The 22,765-nt window shown below is 51.4% G+C and overlaps 1 protein-coding gene across 50 annotated transcripts in view; it reads right to left on the bottom strand.

Annotated features, from left to right (window-relative positions):
* The window catches only part of LRRFIP1 (LRR binding FLII interacting protein 1), a 139,913-nt gene that overhangs the window by 23,841 nt on the left and 93,307 nt on the right, over positions 1–22,765 (bottom strand). For 23 of the 50 annotated variants that reach the window (XM_027046754.2, XM_027046784.2, XM_027046479.2 and 20 more), the window contains 8 exons: positions 20,924–20,992; positions 18,339–18,410; positions 16,971–17,015; positions 15,312–15,377; positions 11,177–11,254; positions 3,322–3,357; positions 2,778–2,903; positions 1,274–1,345 (listed from right to left, as the gene is read on the bottom strand). In XM_027046754.2, the coding sequence (XP_026902555.1) occupies positions 1,274–1,345; positions 2,778–2,903; positions 3,322–3,357; positions 11,177–11,254; positions 15,312–15,377; positions 16,971–17,015; positions 18,339–18,410; positions 20,924–20,992 (564 nt within the window). The remainder of the gene's footprint in view (positions 1–1,273; positions 1,346–2,777; positions 2,904–3,321; positions 3,358–11,176; positions 11,255–15,311; positions 15,378–16,970; positions 17,016–18,338; positions 18,411–20,923; positions 20,993–22,765) is intronic. The other 27 variants (XM_027046773.2, XM_027046646.2, XM_027046685.2 and 24 more) reach the window with 6 other exon arrangements.

The raw sequence follows: 22,765 nt of genomic DNA, 5'->3' as shown, positions 1-22,765 counted from the left end.
AGAACAGAGCACCCACCGCTAGCTGCTGGCTGCCCCTGCCTGGGCTTGTGAGGCGGGAAAGGATTCGGCAGAATTTTAGGTTTCAACCCACAGGCCAACCAAGCAAACAACACAGGCCTCACTGGGTCGGGCTGGAAGGACAGAGCGCATTCCTTTGAAAGGACAGCTCTGGGGAAAGAGGCCTGCAAAATCAACGTGGCCCTGCTGTGTCTCACACCCGTGCCGGCCAGGTCACAGAGTAGACCAGTGCTTACATCCCAGAGCACAGATCAGGGCCAGGTGACCCCAGAACGGGGAGAGTAAATCCCCGGGGTGTGAACCACCAGAGCTAAAGGGAGCTGGATGCTGTGCGGTCCGGTGCGACAGGTCCCGTCAGAGGCCTCACGGAGACCAGTGCTGCCTGCAACGTGCGAACCAGGGCGGCGACTTTGGGTGGGACCAGTGGCTCCACAGCTGGTTCCGTGACTCCCTTTTCACACGCGCTGAGAGCCCGTCATAATTTTCCCCTCTTTTCAAAGAGAGGTGACAAATATGCCAGTGATTACGGAGTCGCTTTAAAACCAACGTGTCCTCTCGTGCTCGTAGGATACTAAACTCAGACTCCTTCTGGGGAACTGAGAAAGAAGGGGGAGGTCTGCCATCTACTGCTAGGTTCACGGAGATCACAGCCCACACTATCCGCCTCACCTTCAGGGAATGTGGCAAGCATACCTCCTGGTGGGCACAACGCAGTCATTTCACATTCTAAAAGTGGGGTGTATTTACTCAAATCCAAGATGGTGCCCATTCAGACACTGCTTCAACTAGGGAAATTCTACAGCACGCAAATAATTTGGATGTTTCAAAAGCACAGCGGTATGGAACGCCTCATCGGCAGACATCAGATGTTTTGAGAAGCAAACGGAGGGAGCGCTCTTTGTAGGTTAGGGCTGCGGAACGTGAAGGAAACCCGGACACCCTCCTGCAAGCGGACGGCCCACTTCTGTGGGAAGAACTGGGCTTATGCCGGCGGGAAGGGAGTGAGTACAAAGCGTGCATCAGGAAGCGTGTTAGTTTTTCTACTGAGGGTTATGGCGTTCAGGTCTTGGCTCAAAAGCTGCATTTGGGAGAACGCTCAAAATGCACGTGGTGCGAGCCCACACCGGCGTCCCTGCCGCTTGGAATTCTGCAGTCCGGAGGCTCCCGGGAAGAGGCATGCAGTCAGAAGGTCTTTGGGATTTCCGAAGGTTAAGCTGGGTTAATACCATAAGCCCACACTTCCACGAACGGGTACCTTCAGCTCTTTCAACCCCTGCATGTATTTGCCTTCTACGTCCTGAATCTGGTCCTTCAACTCATTCAGTTCCTAGGAATTGGCAAAAGAGGCAAATCATATCAAGGGGAAAAGGGGGCACGACCATGAAGAAAGAGAAGTGGTTCTCGGGCGCCTGGGCGGCTCAGTCTTGGTTAAGCGTCCGACTTCCGCTCAGGTCATGATCTCACGGTTCACAGGTGCGAGCCCCGCCTCGGGCTCTGTGCTGACAGCTCGGAGCCTGGAGCCTGCTTCCGATTCTGTGTCTCCTCTCTCTACCCCTCTCCTGCTCACACACTCTCTCTCTCTCAAAAAAAAAAAAAAATAAACATTAAAAAAAAATTAAAAAAAAAGAAGTGGTTCTCTAAATCTTTTCTATTTTGGGGGAGTTTCCTTCATTCAGGGAATCTGAGCAAGTGATTTTCCATTTTTTTCCCTCTTAAGTGCGAAAGGAAAATAAAATAAATTTCAAAACTACAAAGATCAAAACCGAGGTGTCTCTCACATGATATTTTCACAAAATTTTACAAAATCTAGGCCTATGTTACTATAATTTTGCACATTTTATTCATGTTTTTAAGTTAATTTACTCATTTTGAGAGAGAGCATGCACAAGCAGAGGAGGGAGGGAGGGAGGGAGGGAGGGAGAGAGAGAGAGAGAGAGAGAGAATCCCAAGCAGACTCCGTGCTGTCAGCGCAGAGCCTGATGTGGGGCTTGAACCCACAAACCATGAGATCATGGTCAGCTGAAGTCAAGAGCTGGACGCTTAACTGACTGAGCCGCCCAGGCACCCCCAACCGGTTTTAATTATTAGAAAGTTCTTCCATCAGCAAAGCCAATTCCGATCCTTTACATTTCCCCCTCTGGCCTTGGCTCTGCTCTCCAGAGGACACGAGTGCCAGTACCTTGGGCTTCCTAGTTACCTTAACAAACAGCACTGCACTACTCTCTCACACACTCACGGTGGCCTTGCACTGAGTGGTAAGGATGCAGCAGAGAAAAATGCTTATGTTCCAGTGGAAGGGAAAAAAAAAGTACCAAGATACAACGATGAGATCTATTGAAAGCATGTTACGCATATTACAAATAGAAAAGAGGGGCACCTTCTAGGCGGAGAATGGGAGACACTGAAAGGGGAAAGTGGGGTTGTTGGGAGCAGCGAGTGATCTGGTGTCCAACACATTCCAAAACATGGAGACTGAGTGTCTACAGAAGCGGCCGAGCACCGCGGTGCGGTGTGGCGAGGGCGCCCGCCAGGGTGTGCCCAGGGAGCTGAGGGGGTGCAGAGGGCACGGGCACCTGTCTGCCCTGCTGGGGGGGGGCGGGGCAGGCAGGTGTGGCTTCCTGCGGGTGCCTAGAACATGTGTTTATGGCAGGTAGGGGAGACCGGAGCAAGAAGAAAGATCTGGAACTTTACGAATATAGACTTGAAGGCTGATTTTCATAAAAGGTTCCTCTAGGTCATAAGTAGGTAGGCAGCCTTACCTTGATCTCCCTAATGGATGCCTCCGTGTCGATGGAGATGGACGTGTCCCCGCTTCCCCTCCGGGAGGAAGTCCCGCCCAGGGAGGCCAGCGTGGCTGCCGACAGGCCGGACAGGCTCCGAGACCCCTGCAAAGTTGTAAGGATCGAATGTGATTTCGGACGAAACCAACATTACTCGCGAGTCTACTGTTACGGAACTTTCACTTGAATTCAGTTTTCAATCGGAAAATCATCCGTGGCTCCCAGAAAGCGATAAAGAGAGGTTCACTTTGAGGGGCCTCGTGGGTGCCTGGGAATTGGCCTGGATTAACCTTACGCTCTATGGTCGGGCCCACGGTGGACGCCTTTGCCTCTCTGTGGGGTTTAACACACACGCTACAAGTGAGTCCTGGGGACCCCTCACGGCTGTGATGCCGGCTGGTGGGCCACACACAGTCTTTATCAAAGATGAACCGACACGTTTTCTTGTTCATTTCACCCACGCGTGTCGGGCCCCTCGTCGTTCAGCAACGACACCACATAACGGCTTACGGAAATTCCTTACCTTCTCAGTGAAATCTTTGTCTGGTCTCTCTTCAACCTGTGGAGGAAAGTGGACAAATACTAAACACTTAAGATCACTGAGCGGGTAACAGGGATTTAAGGGGCACGCGGGTAACAATAAAACATCAGCTTCCTTTGTGATTTAAAAACTACTCTGCCAACGAGCACCCGCGGAGATGATTCTGCCAGGCGGTGCGGGCACGGCGGGGGCTCACGGGCAGCTTGGTGGGCCAGCTCGAACTTCGCTGTGTGGTTTTTCACCGATCTTAATCTCCGGGTGGACACAACAGCTAAAGGACACCCACGCTGACCGCAGAAAGCCTCGTCATCAGGGATCCGTTCATGAACTGGACAGGCTTCCTTCACAGATTCCACAGCTGTGCGTGCCGGTCCCCGATGTGGGAGAGGATGACAGGCGCCCGGCTTGTTCACCGCCCCCCACATTACTATGGTTACAGAGGGAGAGCAGGACCAGGAGCCTCTGGGGCTGGAAGACGCGACCAGAGTCCTCGTTTTGACTCCCACTGCCTGGGTCTCCCAAGCGAGAGGAAGCAGCAGAACTGGTTGGAAGTTTTCCTACTTCTCATGAGTAACAGAATCCCCATGAAGACTCTGGTTTAACCGTCTCGGGACTGATGCCCAGAGGTGGGGAGCTGGCGGAGGGGGGTGAAGGCACAGGAAAATCTGCCAGGTTTTTAAAAGTGAGACCCCCTCCCCTCCAAATTTGGCTTTTACGTGTCTCCCGTTTACACGCGTCCCTGAGGTCGCTCTGCCCCTTCCTCAGGCAGAATCCTGTCTCAGTGGGACCCAGGGCATCACCCCCAAGGGAGACCCTGCACCTCAAGGGTATCTCAGGGTCAGCAGGTCGAGGCTGGCACCGCTCCTACTTCCTTCTTTGCTGAGCGTCCAACAAAGGGCGACTGTTTTCATTTTTGTGCACGCTGAGAGCTCCTTGCCGCGAGCGCACCGGGAAGGTCACGGTGGGCGAGAGAACCTGGGGCTCGCCTGTGTCCAAACCTCTGGGGGAAGCTGACAACGAACCATGCCTTTCCCCTCACGTCTCCGATCCTCCTTCCTGCGGCTCAGATGTTCCTAAATTTGACCTCCAGGGAGCCGACCGCAGGTGCACGTGACGAGCGCGGGCCACGGCTCTGACTCAGTAGGCCGGATGGCGATCAGGGGCTCTGCAGATACCCTGTATGCTTACACCGCAGACCGTCCGAACTCAGGCTGAGGAATCCCGACAGAGCTGGGTCGGAGGCCACGGCAGGGTGGCTCGTGGACATACAAACAGCCCACCATGAAGCTGTGCACAGGAGAGCCCGAGGGCGCAGGGGCGCCTCAGTAAAGGCAGCGATCTCTCGTAAGGACGAATGATCCCTGTCTTGGGCCCACCCTGGGCCCACACGGGGCCAGATGCCCACGGCCTCACCATCCCGTCCCCCGCCGGCAAGGCTCACTAATAGCCACCTTCTCTCCTCCAAACCGCTCACGCCTTCAACCTTCTCTCCGAGGGCAGGACACCTGAAGCCAACAGTAAAATGACACAGCAAATATAAGAGCGAGCCAGACAACCAAGAGGCTGCCATGGAATCCTACAGAATACTCGATCAATCCAAAAAAAGGCAGTTTCTGGAACCAGCTCTCAGCTCAGCCAAGCTCAAGGGTCTCCTGCTCAACAGACCCAAGTTCAGCCCCGGGGTCTTGAAGCGACCACATCTGGTCCCCCCACCAGGCCCACCCTTGGGTCTTCAGCGAGAACCTTCTACTTTCATCTCGCTGGTCTCCTTGCTGTCGTGAGAGTAGGAGAGGAAACGTGAGCAAAGAGGTCAATCCTCAGGCCGGGGGGATGGACCAAAGAGCAGACTGGCCTCCCTCCCAGTTTGTTAAGTGAGCCCTGTGGGTGGGGGAGGGGGCCTTTGGGACTCCAGTCCTCCCCCTGCCCACAGGCCTCTCCTTTCCACTTGGCCACAGCCGGCGGCGCTCCCGGGGCCAGCGCGAGCCTGTGTGTCTCACGGGAGCCTTCCAGGCAATCTCCACCCCATGTGCCCTTCTCCTTGATGTGGCCGGGTACACACTCTCCAGCTGTGTGCCACAGCACCCGCCGTTTGTCGGTATGCGTGTTTGGTGTGTGTAAACACGGCCACCTACGATCATTATGTTTGCAGATACGGATGCCACGTCAGCCTACTGCGGATATCCCGGGGCGGTGTTTGCTCAGGACGGTTCTGTCTCCCCATCCCTGGCAGAGCCCCACAGAGCCCTGGGCCGATGTGCTGAGTTACGATGATCTAGCATTTCAAGTGGGGCTCTCCTCTCCCCTTGGGAATAAAAATCTTCCTGAAAACTTCAAATCACTCAAGAAAAGCGGACGACTATATAGCGACTGGTCTGCAGGGGAATCGGTTTATTAAGTCTCCCGGGCCCGACGCCTTCATTCCCTAGAGTCAGGTGGTCTGCAGAACGAATTTTAATGAAGGTAAGGAGGGTAATTTAACTGCTGGTCGAATACGAAGCCCGGTTAGACTGTCGAGCCACCGCTGAAAAGTCTGCTGCCTTTTTGCTCTGCGGTTTGTGTAGAATCCCTTCCGACCACTCACCAGCAACAGATAAATATCGTACGTATACACGAGACACCAGAAATCCTCTGTTCACCCACAGTAATATCGGCGCCTATAAAAGAAGGCCCCGCGGTTTTTAGTATTTCCTGTGATAAAGAGGAGAGAGAACGTGCACCGGGGCGTGGGGGTCTTTAACACAGCTTTGTTCTGTGCCGTTTCACCTGATACCGTCCACGTAAACGTTATTTTTTGTAATTTGCAAGACATCAAATGAGACAAAACACCTAGGACCACGGCTGGCTCTTTAGTTTAAAAAAAGTTCAAAAATAGTTTTAAAAAAGCCTTTGTTCGAAACACATGATGAACTCAGAACGTGGAAATTTCGGATGCGTCTAGAGTAGAGACCGAGCGAGGAAAAAAGGAAGCCAGTCTCCCCTTAACCGTTGCGTCCCACCTCTCGCGGGCATGTCAGGGTGGGTGCCGCTTTGTGTTTCTGAGTGACAAAGGACACGTGTGTTTGCCAGCCCTCCTGAAATAGAAGTACGCGGAAAGCGCCACCGAGGCAGGAGCCGTTGCAGTCCCCTCGGCTGCCACCAGATGGCAGCCTGGACAGAGCTGAGTGGGGCAGGTCCTGGCGCCGCAGGCACCTGCACTCACTTCATACAGCCCTCCTCACCTTCCCCTAAACAAAGGGACAGACAAGTCACCTGGGGGGCCGTGGGTTCGATTTTGACAAAAACACTGCACTTTACCTCTGAAAGTAATATGTAGAGAAACAGAATTGAAAAACGTGAACACTGTCCTAGCCGCCGCCAGACGCGGTGTGGGGGGCGCCACGGTGTAGACACGGAGCAGAGGGACCCAGGAGATGCTGTCGGGCGCACCCACTGCCAAGGCACTGGGGTGCACGCGAGCCTGGGGCCTGGGACGAGCCGCAGGGCCTCCCTGAGTCAGGGCAGCCTCCGGGAGGCCGGCACCCCGTTACTCCCCCGTGCCGAGCAGTTCTAAACATTTCAGGTCAGCGTGAAACGTTCACAGCAACAGATTTATGAAATGTGTGTGCCAGGATTTTACAATCACCACTGAGCATACACAAAGGCCTCTTCTGAAGTCTACTAGAAATAGTCACTTCTGAAAAATTTCTGTTGAATTTTAAATCATGGCAACTCTTCCCTCTCACACACAAGTGCTCACAGTAGCACGTTAAATGTTTTATTAGTCCCAAGCTTCCAGCATCGCGTCTATACGAGCATGCCAGCAAGGCTCGCTCAAACAGGACGTCTGCCGAGGCCTTCCCTGTCCCGACCTGGACTGCCCGGCTTCCTCGAGACAGAATACAACGTGTGGGCATGGACGGGCTCTAGCAGAGGGGCCAGGCACAATGGAACTTTCCCCATGGTGTCCCCGACCCCCCAGGCGGGCAACCCTAGAGCCCGGATTGGAAACAGGACCACAGAAGCAACGTCAGCACACGGTCCCTCTTGACAAACAAAGGGACACTCGTGAACACTGCTCAGAAAACACCCACGTTCAGGGTAATTTTCCTTCAAATACAAATAAGCAGTAAAGTCTTCCACTGGCGTGGAGATTTCCGCTTTTCATGCAATCATTACGTTCTCCCGAATGACTTCTCCTTGAACTCCTGTATTCACAATGCATGACCTCTTTTTCCACCTGGTCCCCGCCCCTGCCTCTTCATACAATGCAGAGGAGGAGTCTACAGTCTTGTTTTTCTAGCTCAAACCGGCTGCACGCTCCGTCACTCGTGTTTTCTCTACATGCACACAGGGGGACATGAACCGGGGCTCCGCTCAGGACATTTCTGATGGATGCTTTAGAACCTGGGCAGCTTTCCCTGGGTTCCCGGAAGGATTCTGGGGCCCCGACAACACAGATGTGCGGGCTGCACCAGCTGAGGCCCTCTGCTTGCGTGGGCTCCAGGCCTGGAGTACCAAGCCTCCTGATTCCAACTCGGAAAGCTTCCGGCGTCTGTCCGCAGGAGTTTTACACTGTATGTGTGCTGTTTGCTGCCGGCCTGTCTCCTCCAGTCAATGCATCCGTGAGGGCTGGGAAAGGTGCGTCTGCTCAACACTGTAGCCCTGTGCCTAGAACATTCCAGGTACTCAATACCTTCCTCAAGGGGAAGACCCCAGACTTGCTGGAGAAGAACATACAGCTCATGTATAGAATGGGAAAAATGAGAGTAAGGTCAAAGACATGTCCTGAGACCAGGCGGGCGCCCTCTCTGCTTTCCTACAAGGCCAAGAGGACCAAGTGGTGGGCGATGTCTTTGGATGCCGAGGCACCTTTCTTTTCAAGTGGGACAAGCTATCACTTCTTCCATTCTGGTTACTTTTCCTCTTTAAGAGTGCCCCCTCCCCCATCCCCTGGTGCACCAGGCTTTCTTCCACACGCAGCCTTCTAGAATTGTCCCTTCCTCCCCTCCCCATCCTATCTCCTTCCTAGAGAGACTCCTGTCCCGTCCTCCCTCACATTCCCCGCCTCCCCCCCCCACCACATTCCTGATGAGTCATCAGGCCATGGATCAGGGGCCACCGACCGGCAACAGCAGGGATGCAAGTGACCAGTCCCTGGTTCTTTGGGCGCCCAGATGGAGCTGGAGAATGGCCCGTCACACACAGTCTGAGAGGTGCTGACCTTTGCTCGTTCAACGTGTCAACAGTGTGATGATCCGCTGACCTTTGTGAATGAGCACTTCACTCAGGGAAGGGAAAGGAGGGTTTATGTGTTTGTAACGAACTGGGAAGTTAGCTCAGCCTCCCGCACTGTGAGCTCTTCTGCCCACCTTCCCTTCGGAGCTCGGGGAAGCCACAGGTAAGGACAGTTACGTTTCCTTGGCTGTAAACACACAGAATTAAGACGAGGGAGCGCTTTAGAGTCAGGGGGGCCCTCACAGCCTCTGTTCCCGTGGCTTTTCCCCGTCAATGGTGCCTGGAGAGGCTCCCGAGGGCGCGGGCTCTGAGTCTGGGTGCAGCTAGGTCACAGGGAGGCTGTCCATCACTGGTCACCAGGTCCCAGGAGCACGTTTAATGGCCGCTTCTCTGGTTACGGTGACCCAGTAAACCCATTGTACGTGGGTAAAATTTTCACAAACATTGGAAGCACATGGCATATGGCATTGGAAGCATATGGCACAGAAATTTGTATCTGATCCCAGTCTCCTCAGTCAAAGGGACTAGACAGAGCCCCGTTATTCTGTGACTTCATGATGTCGAAGAAGTCAAATAACCGTGGCATTTACAGCTCCACGCGTCCCAGCGGTCACCCCAGCGTTGTGCGAAGGGAGCCCGGGATCCTTCGCAAGCCAGGCCACAGCCACCTTCTGCCAACTGCAAACACTTTCATTGGTTTCCAAAGGGTGAGCGAGTGTGCGAGGGTATCGTGCCTAGGGAAGAGTGACTTTCCGCTAAGTTTATCGTGGGAACGTTTTATTCCCAGGGGTTCTAAGGCTGCACGTGGCTGAGCCTGTATGTGCTGCGCTACCCCAGGCCACGAAGGACACCACGAAGAGCGGACGTAGAGGGTGGCGCACCGTGGCCTCAGTGAGCAGGGATTCCCTAGTTCACAAGAACTGCTCTTGGGTCACTCATGGACGACCCATAAAAAGCAACCTGCCCGATTTTAAAAACCGAAGCTACGTGACCTTGAAAGACGACGATCTTCCTGTTCCTGCAACTGGTCCTTGTGGGGGCGTCTGGCCCCCACACCCCCCTGCGAGCACCTGAGCTTTCGTTCAGGCCATGGCTTCTCCTATTCTCCTCAGCACCCCTCTCCAGGATGGGGGTGCTCAAAAGGCCGTGAGGGGGGCTCAGGGGGGTGTGCGAAGTGTGTGCAGAGGCAGGTACAGGCACCTGTGTCGACACGGAGTGGGGAGTCTTCATTTCCACAAAGAAGCAGGCTCTCCTGCTAGAATCCTCGTCCCTTTGGTCTATCTCTTGTGTCCTCATCCTCGACCGCACGCGCTCAGCTCCCAGGAATCCCTTTACTCACTTCCCCAGAAGCAGCTGGGATCTGTATTTGCGTGAAACCAGTGCCCAGCGGCACATCTGTGCAAGCGGGAGATCTCAGCCCCACGGCCTCTTCTCTGATTAGCAGGAACGCTTCCTAAATTTCAGGCATCAACACATCTAATCGTGGTGTTGTGTAACTGAGTTAAGAACCATGTTCAAGCTTCTCCCCAAGTGGGGAGCAGAGCAAGGGATCCACTTTGCCCATTTTGCCTTCTTATAGCCGGGGTTTATCACGGAGGGTGCCACCGTCCTCTGATGTGGCAATCCTTACCGTGCGGGGCGGGCATGCATGCCACACAGCCCCAGCTCCTGCCCACCGGACACTATGCCTGCCCACTTCCCAGATGTCCTCCGGGCAACTGTCCTGCATGGCCTTCCTATAAAGAGACTGCGTGGCGGCCTCGTACCAAACGTCTGAAATTGCAAAGACCCTGGGAAAAATACGTAACAAGGACACTGAAAGGCTGGGGACTAGATGGTGAGGAACAGGAGGGCAGCTCTGTAGTTTTCTTTCTTTTCTAAAAATTTTTTCAGTGTTATTTTTTGAGACAGGGCGGGAGAGACAGAGAGAGAGAGAGAGAGCGAGCATGAGCAGGGGAAGAGCAGAGAGAGAGGGAGACACAGAATCCTCTGTCAGTACAGGATTGTCAGCACAGAGCCTGACACGGGGCTTGGACTCGTGAACTGTGAGATCATGACCTGAGCCGAAGTCAAACGCTCAACCGACTGAGCCACCCGGGTGCCCCTGCAGTTTTTCGATACTGAGAAACTGGGGGGCAGGGCAGAGCTAGAACACCACGACCCTTCTAGGCGATACTTGATTTTAAAAACTATCTGGGTCCGGTAATAGACGACATCACAAACACAATATTAAAAACCAATCCTTCCAACTTTTCACTCATAAAAAAACAACACGTTAGTACGCCTGGCTACATTTCCCCCCACTGGACAAAGTTTCCCTCCTTCCCAGGAAGACCCCAGCCCCAAGCACCGTTAACTTCTTGATAACCGCTAACTTTAGATATTGAGCAATGCAATTCTGGTATCACGGAATAGTAATATTCCAAATTTGGGAGCATTTTTCCCAATTGTGTCTTTGCTTAGGCCTGAAATAAATCTTAGGAAAGCCCTCCCACTTTATGCTGGGTTTAGGTTTTTGGAGGTGGAGGGTCCCTTCTGCAGGACAGCGAGGTAGAGAGCAGAGGGGAGGAGAAGGGACGAGCAGGATGGTGGCCGAGCAGGACAGGACAGGACGCACACTCACCACTGGGCTGGCCCGCGCCGAGCTGGCTCTGGAGGAGGCTCGGGAGCTGGAGTTGAGGTGGCTGCCGCGCTCCGAAGGCTGCCCGCGCAGCCCGCCGCCGGGACGCAGACAGAAACAAAGGGACAGGGTCAGCAGGGATCAGCGACAGCGGAGGCCCCCACCAGCGGCCCGTTAGTAGAGGTCAGCCACGTGCAGTGCGGAAAAGACAGGGGTGAGCACGGACACCAGGCTCCCCATGAAAAGGAAGGCTGTGTCTCCAAGCTTCAAATAAAGGCCCGCGAGGAACAGAAAAAAAAAAAAATTAGTCCTAGTATCAAAAGGACACAGAATTCCTGGGAAGCGAGAAGAAAGTAACACAAAGCGTCCGTTCAAGTCGGCTGTGGAGTCACGCCTGCTTGACGCACAGAAAGCCACCTCGTCCACGCGGACAGGTCTGTGTATTTGAGAACATGAGTCCTTCCACTCGAGCACAGAAAGTGACCGCCGGACAGGGTGCTTGGCTTTTTCAGCAGGGGAGAAGTTTGCTTTCTCTCTCATTCCAAGTGAAAACAAGGTAAGATTTAGGGTTAATACCAAATCAAGGCGTGGCCCAGATTCCCTGGTCTGGTGGCCTGAACGAAGGTGTCTGCCTGCCTGCACTTCCTCTCTTCCGGGAAAGGAAAACACAGCAAGTAGCCGATCTGGAAGCTTCTCCCTCTTAACTTAGATTTTTATTCACCTTTGTTCCAGCCCTAGACACGGTGCCATGTGTTTTTGTTCTTGTGTTTTCAAGTCTTACTGGCCTCTTGAGCGAGGTGGGAGGGGAGAGGGAGCCGGGAGGCAGGATTCGAGCACGCACATGACTGAGGACCGCAGTCAGCCAGCGGTCTGTGGCGTGGCCTGAGGGACGTCGTCCCAGAGACCTGAACAGCCCAGCGGTGAGCCCCTCCATCCAGCCCCCCGGGACACCGTGCACCCTGGCGGGAGCGGACTGTTCTCTGCCCTGCCCGCACGGCCCCCCGGGGACGTGCAGGCCTTCTCCCTACTGCTGTGCTCTAGGCACAGAACTTCAGAGGTGCTGGTGATTCTCATCTTAAACACCACCTTTCAGCTGGCACATCTTTCCACCAGAATGTAATCCCCTGAGGACAGGGTCTTTGTCTATTCCCTGAATTCCCTGCAGGGACCGGACGAGGCCAGGCACAGGGTGCACTTAAGCAATACTTGTTGAATGAACAAAACCAACTTCAGACTATAAGCAGCCAGACCCACCCTACCCCATCGTCCTTCTCGTTTCTTTACCCCAATAGTATCTATTGTATACTTACGCTTACAGGTGCACAGAAAATACAGCCATACATACACCCTATGCAAGAATCACAACCACATTTGGCATTCACAAGAAGCTCACCACCATTCCTAGTCTCACCTTTTGCTCTATTGGTCAACATAAAAGAAAATACCCAAGGTCAGTGCTTTAAGGCAGAAGAATTTTGCTTCTGGGTTCATGGTCACAAGCCAGAGGAAAACTGTCCTAGAGACAAATCCCACTGCGTTCTAGGTCATTCGTGTCCCGGTTCACCATGCAGAGATAGGACAGGTTGTGGTTGACCGGGCTTTTTGCTGGCCCACGTTTTTCCAAACGCCTAGTCAAAACCGGCTCTCAAGTCAACTGACCTGATCTCACAGGGAAAAGTAAGTTTCAGGTCAGTATCACCCGGGTCCAGGTGCCACCTTCTGAGCAGCTGGTGTCTGAGAGCCAGTGGGGCTGATGCGGGGCTGATGTAAATTATAAAGATCCTGTCCAGGCCTCATCTCTTACTGGCCATGGGACCTTGGAAAAGCTAATCAGCCTGTGACCGGGGACATGGAATCGTAAGGACACTGGCCACACAGAGATGCCAAGGATTATGGACATCACTCTCTTCCCCGACTTCACTTTCTGCTACAAGCAACTTGCACGCTCCTGGCTCAGAGCGCACTGGTGGTGATGACTGCTCCCCAGCGTGTCAAATTAACTCCCGCCAGTTCACTCATGGCCACGAGTCCTTCCCCCACCTCACACACACACACCTTACGGATGTTGAGGAAGGTATAAAATAGAAAGGTTTTCAGGCAAAACAACGGTACTTAAAAGTGAGCCAGTCATTTAGTTGTTAAACTGTAATTAAGTCATTTAATTGCAAACATGCACGGCAGTGGAGCTACCTTCCTGGGGAGGCTAACAGAAGCTGGACGCTCTGGAGGTGGGGACCAGCGTCCCAGAGCGGGATCAGGACCACCCTGTGCAGGCGGGGGGGTCAGCCTGGACTCAGGTCGAAACACAGGGTCCCCCCCCCACTCCACCCTGCATTGCAGGACAGGATGTGAGGGATTTTCAACCCCAGGGTCCAATCTGTCCATGGGGGGCTCTTTCTGCATGGGAGTGCAGTGATAAGCGCAGAAAGAATTTGTTTTTGTTCCCTCTGACTTCTTTGGCATGGTTTGATGCCAGGGACACGTGGCTAGATCTTAGACATTTGTGCTGTCAGGACAAGAAGACCTTTCACTTCCTTAAACTTCCCGAACCCCATGGCTCCCAGGTGGTTCCTACAGGAGGCAGAAAGCACAGAAGTAAGAGTGCTCAGCGACGCCCCGGTAAGAATGGGGGAGGGGCGGCTGGTCTAAAAGTCCACCTGCAGAGGCCATATAGAAGGAGAGTGGATGGGACACACATCCTGCCTGATCCGAAGTTCTACTTCGGTCACAGGAAAACTACCCAGGGCTCGCGACAAGTTTCATTCTCTTGGAGAATTAGTATGTTGTCTCTTTTCTGATAAAAGAAAACCATTTCGTTGCACTTTATCCATCATATGCAGGCCAGAGCTAATGCACGCATTAGGCGTGATCTGTGAGCTTCTTAATGGCCTACAGACATGTTTAAGAACTGAGAAAAAGACTTAATACAGTGGGCTCCACCCCATTAAAAATGTTATGTAATAAGGGTGTCTGGGTGGCTCAGTCGGTTGAGCGTCTGACTCTTGATTTCGGCTCAGGTCATGGTCTCAGGTTCTGTGCTGACAGGGCTTGGGATTCTCTCTCTCTCTCTCTCTCTCTCTCTCTCTCCCCCCCCCTTCCCCCACTCGGCTCTCTCTCTCTCCATCTCTCTCTCAAAATAAATCTTAAAAAGAATAAAATGTTATGCAATATAAAATAAATGGTTAATTAAATGTCAACAAAAACCAATGCTGTGTCAATTAATTATTGCGTTTCGATATTTATAAAAATTACATTCTGGAGAAGCCTGTAGGTTTGATTGGCTTTGTAAGGATTCCTAAATACTCATGAAATACAGTAAACCATAAATTGGATTATTTAACCACTTAAGTAGCCAATTAACACCAAAAGCAACATTATAAAAGCACTTTCAAGCAGTGGTTAGCAAGCCATTATATTTCACATGGGGCCTGGGTACATTTTCACAGGACCCGAGGGGGAGCCCTGGCAGGCAGAAGGACCTGTATGGTCAGTTGCCATTCAGTTTCCGCGGCCCCTCAAGATGGGCCAACTGGTTTCCCGCTTCCACGGACTGACTCCATTTTTTCTATTTTGCTTCCCTCTTTCATTCATTCACTCGTTTTTTTCATTCAGCAAGTATTTCTTGCACGACTAGCTACACCCTTATGTGATAGCCAAGTCTGTCATTTCATATCCTTTGAAGAGGTGGAAAGATGGCAAAATAAAAGGAAATTATGTACGTGTAACATCCTGAGTCTCTAATAAATCTGTTCATCTTCCTCAAGTATCCAGAGGTGAAAATAATTTGCAGCCTGTGGAACTCCCCTCTTCTTCCTTTTATTATTTTAACGGCACCTCACTACTTATTAGTACTGTCAGCGTGTTGCAGGAAAACAGCGGATGAAACTCAGTTGAGGTGGGTCTTCTCCCTTGAACTCAATGTAAACTGATGTGTGAGGACACTAACCCGCCAACCAAAGCCTTCGCGATTCGCATCATCCATGACCCAGCCTCACTATAATGGGAAATTGAGATGAGACAGTGTTTCCTCCCTGTAACTCTGGTTAGTTATCTCCAGGGGTTGGGACTGTGCCCGGTAAGCCAGTCAGGGTCATGCAGCACACGGGAGAAAATTCGGAAACCACAGAAAATGCCTTACAGCACAGGAACCGCAGGCACTACCCCGCCGTGTCCCGCCGGGACCGATGTCATCGAACACAGATGCCTGTGACAAAAACAGACTGTCAGGTCAGGGAGCCCTTCCCTTTCCACCGGTGCCCAGAACACAGGAAAAGGGAAGCTAAGGAGGTCTGACCCGAGAGAAGAACACGTTCGAAACAAATCACGATGGAAAACAAGCAGGGAAGGCCTTAAACCACCCACAGAGGCCAAAGCTGTACGCAACAGGGTCATGCAAAGATCTGAGAGAGAAACGAGTTGCTGTTAACTGGCATGCAATGCAACCCCCCAGTAGCTCCTTGAAACGCATCATTCTGAAAAACGTTCCTTGCTAAGGAAAAACCTGTTAATCCAGATTTAAAGTGACCAGATAATTCAAATATCCTGAATTCTGTCATGGCATCCTCACACTTGACGTGCAGAAAATTATGCTAGTATGAAGAAACTTCGGGATACAGCAGTATGATAGCGATAGTTCAGTATTTTGTAATTCTTTGGAAACTGCTAACTAGAAAACAATACTTGATTAACCTGGAAATCTCACGTAATTAGGCACTGAAGGCGAATGGGGGTTTACAGGACTGTGCATGGCCACACCGAACTTTGCCCAGCTGAAAGGAGCTTGGATTCCCCTCTCTCTCCTTGAGGACACAGCTGGTTTGTTCAGCCAGTTATATATGCTAATTCTTAGGGGTGAATTCTGATGAAAATTCAGAAGCTTATTAGCAATACAGTAGAACTACTTTGTTTAGTGAGGGTTTCCTGCAAGGGGGAAGTGCCTTGTATTTAAAACTGGAAATTTACAAAGTCATGGAGTGCAGTGGGTTAACATGTTGAGGTTACCAAACAAATCAAAAGCCATCTTTCTTTCTGCTAGCAGAGTAAGTAAATGATGTCTTTGCTCCATTCCTGGCTAATAATCCTATGCGAGCACGTGTCTTCCCGGAGCCTGAGGCAGTATGACAGCTAGGGGAGAAAGAATGCCCAGATCCAGCCAAAGGGGACTGACAGACGTCACTGGTCCTACAGGCTCCTTGTAAGGGGGGAGCTCTCAGGTGGTGACGCTGCAGACATGCGCATCCACACTCCCAGAGCAGGTGTGAGAGGCGCCTGGCCCCGAGGGGGCCAGTGGGACCCGGATAAGTTGGGGGAAGGGGCAGGGGCAGGTGAGGGGACTGTGGGCGGGGGGAAGGGAGGTCAGGGGAGTATGGGGGGGAAGGGGGGTTGGGGCAGGTGAGGGGACTGTGGCTGGGTAAGAAGGGTTGGGGGCGGGTGAGGGTCAGAGGACTACTGGGGGGGGATGGAAGTTGGGGGCGGGGGGGCAGGTCAGAGGCCTCTGTAGGGGAAGGGGGATGGAGGTGGGGGGGCAGGTCAGGGGATTGTGGGGGGGAAAGGGGATGGGGGCTGGAGAGCAGGTCAGAGGACTGTGCAGGGGTGGGGGGATGGGGCGGGGGCAGGTCAGGGGACGGCAGAGTAGGGATGGGGAAGGGGGTGGGGGTGGCGGATGGGGGGGCAGGTCAGGGGATTGTGGGGGGGAAGGGGATGGGGGCTGGAGAGCAGGTCAGAGGACTGTGCAGGGGTGGGGGTGGGGGGACGGGGCGGGGGCAGGTCAGGGGACTGGGGCAGGCAGCACACGCACCCGGTAACTTGCAGGAGGCCGGGCAGCACTGTACAGATAGGAGGGCTGCAGGACGAGAGCGAAAGGCAGGTTTTAAAAGCCTTGGAAACCAGCAGCAAATAACAGTGACAAGATGATCGTGATGCTTTCAGTAATCACGACAGCTGAAGTGTCGTACAACAGAAGAAAGAAAAAAGTCGACTTAGGGTTTTCAGTAAATCACAGAGACGCAAATCTGACTTTGAAATAGTAAACGTCCCCAGGATCTCTGAAATAGGACTATTTTCTAGTCATTTCTTTTCAGGCATTCCTGGAGGAAAGAGTCAGGGAGTGAGACCGAATGGTGACAAGGTGAAAATGTCACCAGCAGCAACCCAAACCCCACAACTCAAAATCCCAGGTTAATAAAGCACTCCAGGGTGTTAATACATCAATTTCCACACAGGAAGAGAGCTGCGGACACAGTGCTTCTATTTCCATCGAATGATCCCAGTCCCGGTCTCCAGGAGCCAACAGGAGCTGTTAAGACTGCTCCAGCCGGCCAGGGCTGGCACGTCCCTGTAACGGGGAGCCCACACCCACACCCATATCCTGACCCGGGCTGAGCCGCGCCTGTGCGGGCATGTGCCCCAGTGAAAGGGCAGCTCCTGGCTCGGCCAGACCCGGAGTTCCAGAGTAGGATCATGACTCATTTACAAGCAGAGGCCATGTAAGCCCGCAGTGCAGGGCCACCAAGAGGGTCAGGGAATGTGCGGGACCCAGGATGAATCACTCAGCAAGGCAGGGGAGACAGCAATGCAAGGAGATATGGTTCAACCTCTGCGGGAGGAGGAGCTCCTCGTATGGACAACGGGCTCCTGCACCTACAGCCCAGGGCCTGACCCGCCCACCCGCCTTGTGAAAACAAAACAAAACAAAACAAAACAAACCAGGAAACAGAGGGGAGACTGAGCCAAAGAAATAGGGCTGTTCTCCCACTCCTCAAAGATGGAGGAACCAGATGAGGCACAAAGGCTTCCAAATTGCTTCCTGGACACATTTACAGGAGAAAAATATTTTTAAAGAAACACATGAAACCCCAAATGGGGAACAATTGCTGGAAAAGGAGGAGAGAGCCCCAAGAGACCAATTCTTTGGGCCTGAGCTTGGAAATATGCACTTAATAGAGGCTCCTTTTTCTATATAAGGTCCTAAATGATTTTGATAATGTCTTACAACGTTGACGAAAGTCTTAGCAAGTTAGTCAAGCCAAATAAAACACCTGCTAAACTCTGCTCTCTGGACTTGACATGGAAGAGGTTGAAGTATCTTCGCACATTTGATCGGAGAGTGAAGTGACCCCACAGAAGGAAAGAGGAAGGGAAGCGGGTGACAAGGAGGAGGACAGACCTGGTTTCCGCTCTGGGTAGACAGGAGAGCAAGGCCGCCCCTGGGAAGCCCGAGGTCCGAGCAGGAGAGTCCCTGTAGTCAGAGAAAATGGGAAGGAGGGGAGAGCTTCATTTCACCTCAAAGGTACAATGGTATGGTGCGTCCGCACGCAACTACCTTCTACGACAAAATCGGTTAAGGGCATGCACTTACGGAGGAGGGAGAAAGGAGGACGATCAGAAGGAAATAAAGACGATCCGGTTAATTGACAAAACTAGGACACGGGACCAAACCAGGAGTTCTGAATCAACAAACAGGCAAAACTACATTTCATTACGTTTTAACCGACAGCCAGACCATAGGGGTTTGAGAGGTCTTTGTAACTTGAGCTCTGAGTTTTAAAGTTTGGATGGAAAAATTCAAAACTAAGGATTGGCAGAGGTATCAGCCTTTATGTAATAAGATATTTCACCAGACAGGACCTCTGACCTGGCTTTCTTAGTTAGCTATTCACACAATGCGTATGTGTTCAGGATTCACAGAAGACGGGTCTAATTCAGGGGTCTAATTCTGAGACCAACAGTCTATGCAACGTCTCTGGGGAATGCCACCATACAAATTGTTTCCCCAAATAAAATGCTTTATCCAAATGGAAGGCTCCTTGAAGAAGAAGCCAGCAGCTCCAGATTGTCATCTTGGCAGTATTCTACCAATTGTACAAGCACGGGACAGTCCTTTGAAGATGAAGTGGCTCCATTCAAGTAGCCTGATGGCACCTGAAGATATCCTGCCATCCCCTCAAGGTCCCATAACTTGTGCCTAACATTCCTATGTCTTGCATAAGCTATCCCACCTGACCTGAGGGGCAGGCAAGTGGAACTCTGGAGGTGGGGTGGGGGGATGGAACAGGGGGGAAATGTTCTAACGTCTGACACAAATATTGAGAGAATGGTTGAGAGGACACCGTGTGTAGTGGCCATCTTGTCAACCCCTCTGTGGGACGTGGAAAGCGCCAAGGGGGAGAAAGCGTCCACAGCTGTGGCCGCCATGCCAGGGTGTAGGTCTGACAAATCTGGAAGACTGGAGAAGTCATTTAGAGGAGTCTTCAACACTTCGTGCTACCTTAATATCTTTCTGTTTTAGATTTAACTAAAATGAAACATGCCCACGTGTTTTGCAGGAATAGATATAATACCTACAGAACACGGTAATTACCAGAAGATTCTGCCGGTCGGTGAGTACAGTAAGACCTCGGGCAGAACAAGGGTGGGACATGTGGCCTCAGGAAAGTTCTGATGTTTAACGTTTTGAATGGATCGGCTCTAATTTTGACTCCAATGTGGGTTATTTCTCTTAAACGAATCTAAGTGAGTCGGATACGTGCTGAACTGGGGTGAATAATTCACACCCACATATTAGCTACCTAACACCATCGTCTACTTCAGAGCAAGTTTCTCAGCTCAGAAAGTGACGAGGAAGTCAAGTTTTCTGGACGACAAGGTGCTCTTTGGAAACAGCAAAATCTCCCACTGAAATTCACACAATACACAAAAAATTCAAGATGGCGAAACCCACCAATACTTTGGTGATTACAGCTGATCTTGTTTTCAGTCAAAATTCACTTACTGGGGGAAGAAAGGGTGGAGTTCTTATTAACATATGGGGCTGAAAGGCAACAGTGGAGTTTGGAAAGTGGACAAGCAACCTGATGGGGCAATGGAAAGGCCAGCCGTGTCCGGAGCCCCCTGCAGCAGGAATGAAAGGGGGCAGGGGATGAGGCAGGACAGGGGAGAAGGACCAGGAACCACCGGCTTTAGCTCCTTAGTTTCTATTTATTTTTCCCCCACGTACTCTTCGAGGTTCAGTTCACATCCTTTGTTGCGACACCCCTTTCTCCCTATTGTCCCATTTATGCTGCACCAGCGTTATCTGGTAGCTGGGTCTGCCTTCTGTTCTAGAAGTAAATGCTTCCACAGTACCGACCTATCTCACGCGTTACCTGTGTGATCTTTCTGTGATAGTCCTGCCCACACTAGGTTCCCTAGTGTTTGCTAAGTGAGCATGAGCCTGATGGAAAACAAACCTTCTCTATGAGAGCTCTCACATAATTGAGAAATCTTTGCGCCCATCGAGATCGATGCATGTCCTTAAAGTGTGGGAAGGAACTCTACTGTGTAGACATCTGAATTTGGATTTGATGTGGTTTTCATCCCTAGTCCAGTCTGTCCCTGAGAAACTGCCACAAAGTTTGCATGCACCCTACAAAGTAATTGTTTTCAGGAACTCTCAAGGAAAGAATGATAAGGTTTTCTCCCTCCCCCCCCCCTTTGATTACTTCTGACTACAAACACCCACATGAATACTTTCTTTCCTTGTACCCAGCTTGAATGCAAATAGGGATTCGAATGCAAGACAGTGGGCTAAGCCTGCATAAAATACATCATGTTAATTACTGCCCCCAACCTGACCTCAGCATCCACCCAAATGAAAATTAGTAAAACAGGCGTGAAAAATGAAAAGAGAACTGAATTCACACACAACACTGCATGCTACAAAACCTGTGGTTTTTGAATAGAGGATGTGAAAAGATTTAAATGAAAACCAACCAACGTCTCCTCTCTGGCTGATGACAAAGTAGAGAATCTGCCCTCACCGCTGCTGCTGTAGCTGGAGTTCTGAGAACCAAAGAAGACATTGTAAGTGGTGAGCACTTCCTCACTGTCCCCCAAAGCACCACCTGTCCTGGCCAAAAGGCAAATATAAAATCACCAATGTATAAAATCACACCGGTATCGGTGCCCCAGAAATACCAATGTAGCTTAAGAATCAAGACACTCGGCTACGGCAGAACTTCTTAACAACCAGAGGTCCTAAGCTGTATTTTGTATTTTGGTGTTTCCATCCCCGCGATGTCTTATGGTTTAACTCGTACTGGTTTTCACAATATTTCAGCTCTCAAATTACTCATAATTACTTACTCAACTCAATCTCCTGATGAGCCGCCTGTAACTTCCCACCGGGGACTTTTCCTTATTACGTACTTCGTTAGGTAACGAAGATGATGTCTGGTGCAATATTTTCCATCTTTCCTGGGCCTGACACAGCTGATGGCTCAGCTCAGCCGAACTTGCAGGGAGGTGGCTGCAGCCTGAGCGAGCTGCACCCAGGTAGCTGAGAGCCACCCCCCAGAGTCGCAGCGATCTCCGGGGACTTGGCGTATACCTTATAAAGGTCAGAGTCTGCACGGGGAGGCAGTACGGATGCATGTTACACACAAGGCGTAAGATGCTCATCGATACGGTCAAGGTCGTTCTCCTACGGAGACTTTCAATTCCTTCACGGAAGAAAGAGGTGCTTCCAAACCCTTGTGGTCAGTCTGGCTATTTTACTCCTCCCCACGGACGGGTGCTGCTGGCATCTGTGAAATGCCTCCCTCCCTTCCAGTCTTTTCTCCAAGCCCATCCTCGCCCTGGGACCTTCCCACAGAACTCGCGGCGTGCACGTACGCTATTTGGTTCTTCAATTGTTCTGCTTCCTCACTGTTTATGAAATCAATTTTATGTCCCGTTTTACTTTGCAGTGAGCAATTTTACCAACAAGCTCTTTTGCATTTGATTTCTAGAGGCATTGCTTAAATCCTAAACCAAATCAAAAGGTTTAACTTTTTTAACTTACTGTTTAGCTTACCGTTAAAACTTACTGTTTCAACGTAAAAGTCAAAGATTAAGAAATATGGGCATACGGATGGCACATAGCTCACTGATGCTACCTCGTACTGACCGGGGTGCTCTAGAGAAGAAGGTGGCATTGGGTAGAAAGAGTGGATGACGGAACTTCTCAAGGAACTGCCAGCTCTAAGCGATGATTCTTTAGGATCAATTATGGGGAAAACTATGCCTCTGGGGGAAGAAGTTGCTCATTAGCCAACATAACCCCAATGAGCAGTCTGGGGCCAGCAGAGTCCTGCAGCCTGTCCTGTAAAGCCAGCTCCAATCAGTGCACAGGAGACACAGCTGTCCGCACCACACAAGGACAGAATGGTGTGCTGCCTGCTTCCGTCCCCAGACGGCGGCCTTACCTTAAAGGAAAACATAACAGAACTGGAGGAAATCCAAAGGCCGTCAACATAAAAAACATAAATAGGAAGACGCGGCCTTTAAAAGGGGAGGGTTTTTTTAGTCCGGAATGAGGAGAGTTTAGATGAAACGGAGGTGTATGCAATGCTTAAGAGGACGAGAGGCTAAACTCATCAGCCAGTTTCAGAAAGCTACAGTGGGACTGGGTAACCCCTCTGACACCTGAAAACAGAATTCAAGTGCAGATAGGATATATCTTAATACAAGTAAGATAAATGAGAAGAAACACTAATTATACAACTAGTAACATTTACTATAAGATGAAAAGTAAAGCAAATGTAGGACTAGGAAGACTTTAGATAATTTAATGAA

This window comes from Acinonyx jubatus, chromosome C1, assembly GCF_027475565.1.
Source record: "Acinonyx jubatus isolate Ajub_Pintada_27869175 chromosome C1, VMU_Ajub_asm_v1.0, whole genome shotgun sequence".
Lineage (NCBI taxonomy): Eukaryota > Metazoa > Chordata > Mammalia > Carnivora > Felidae > Acinonyx > Acinonyx jubatus.
This window is presented reverse-complemented; position numbering and strand designations above follow the sequence as displayed.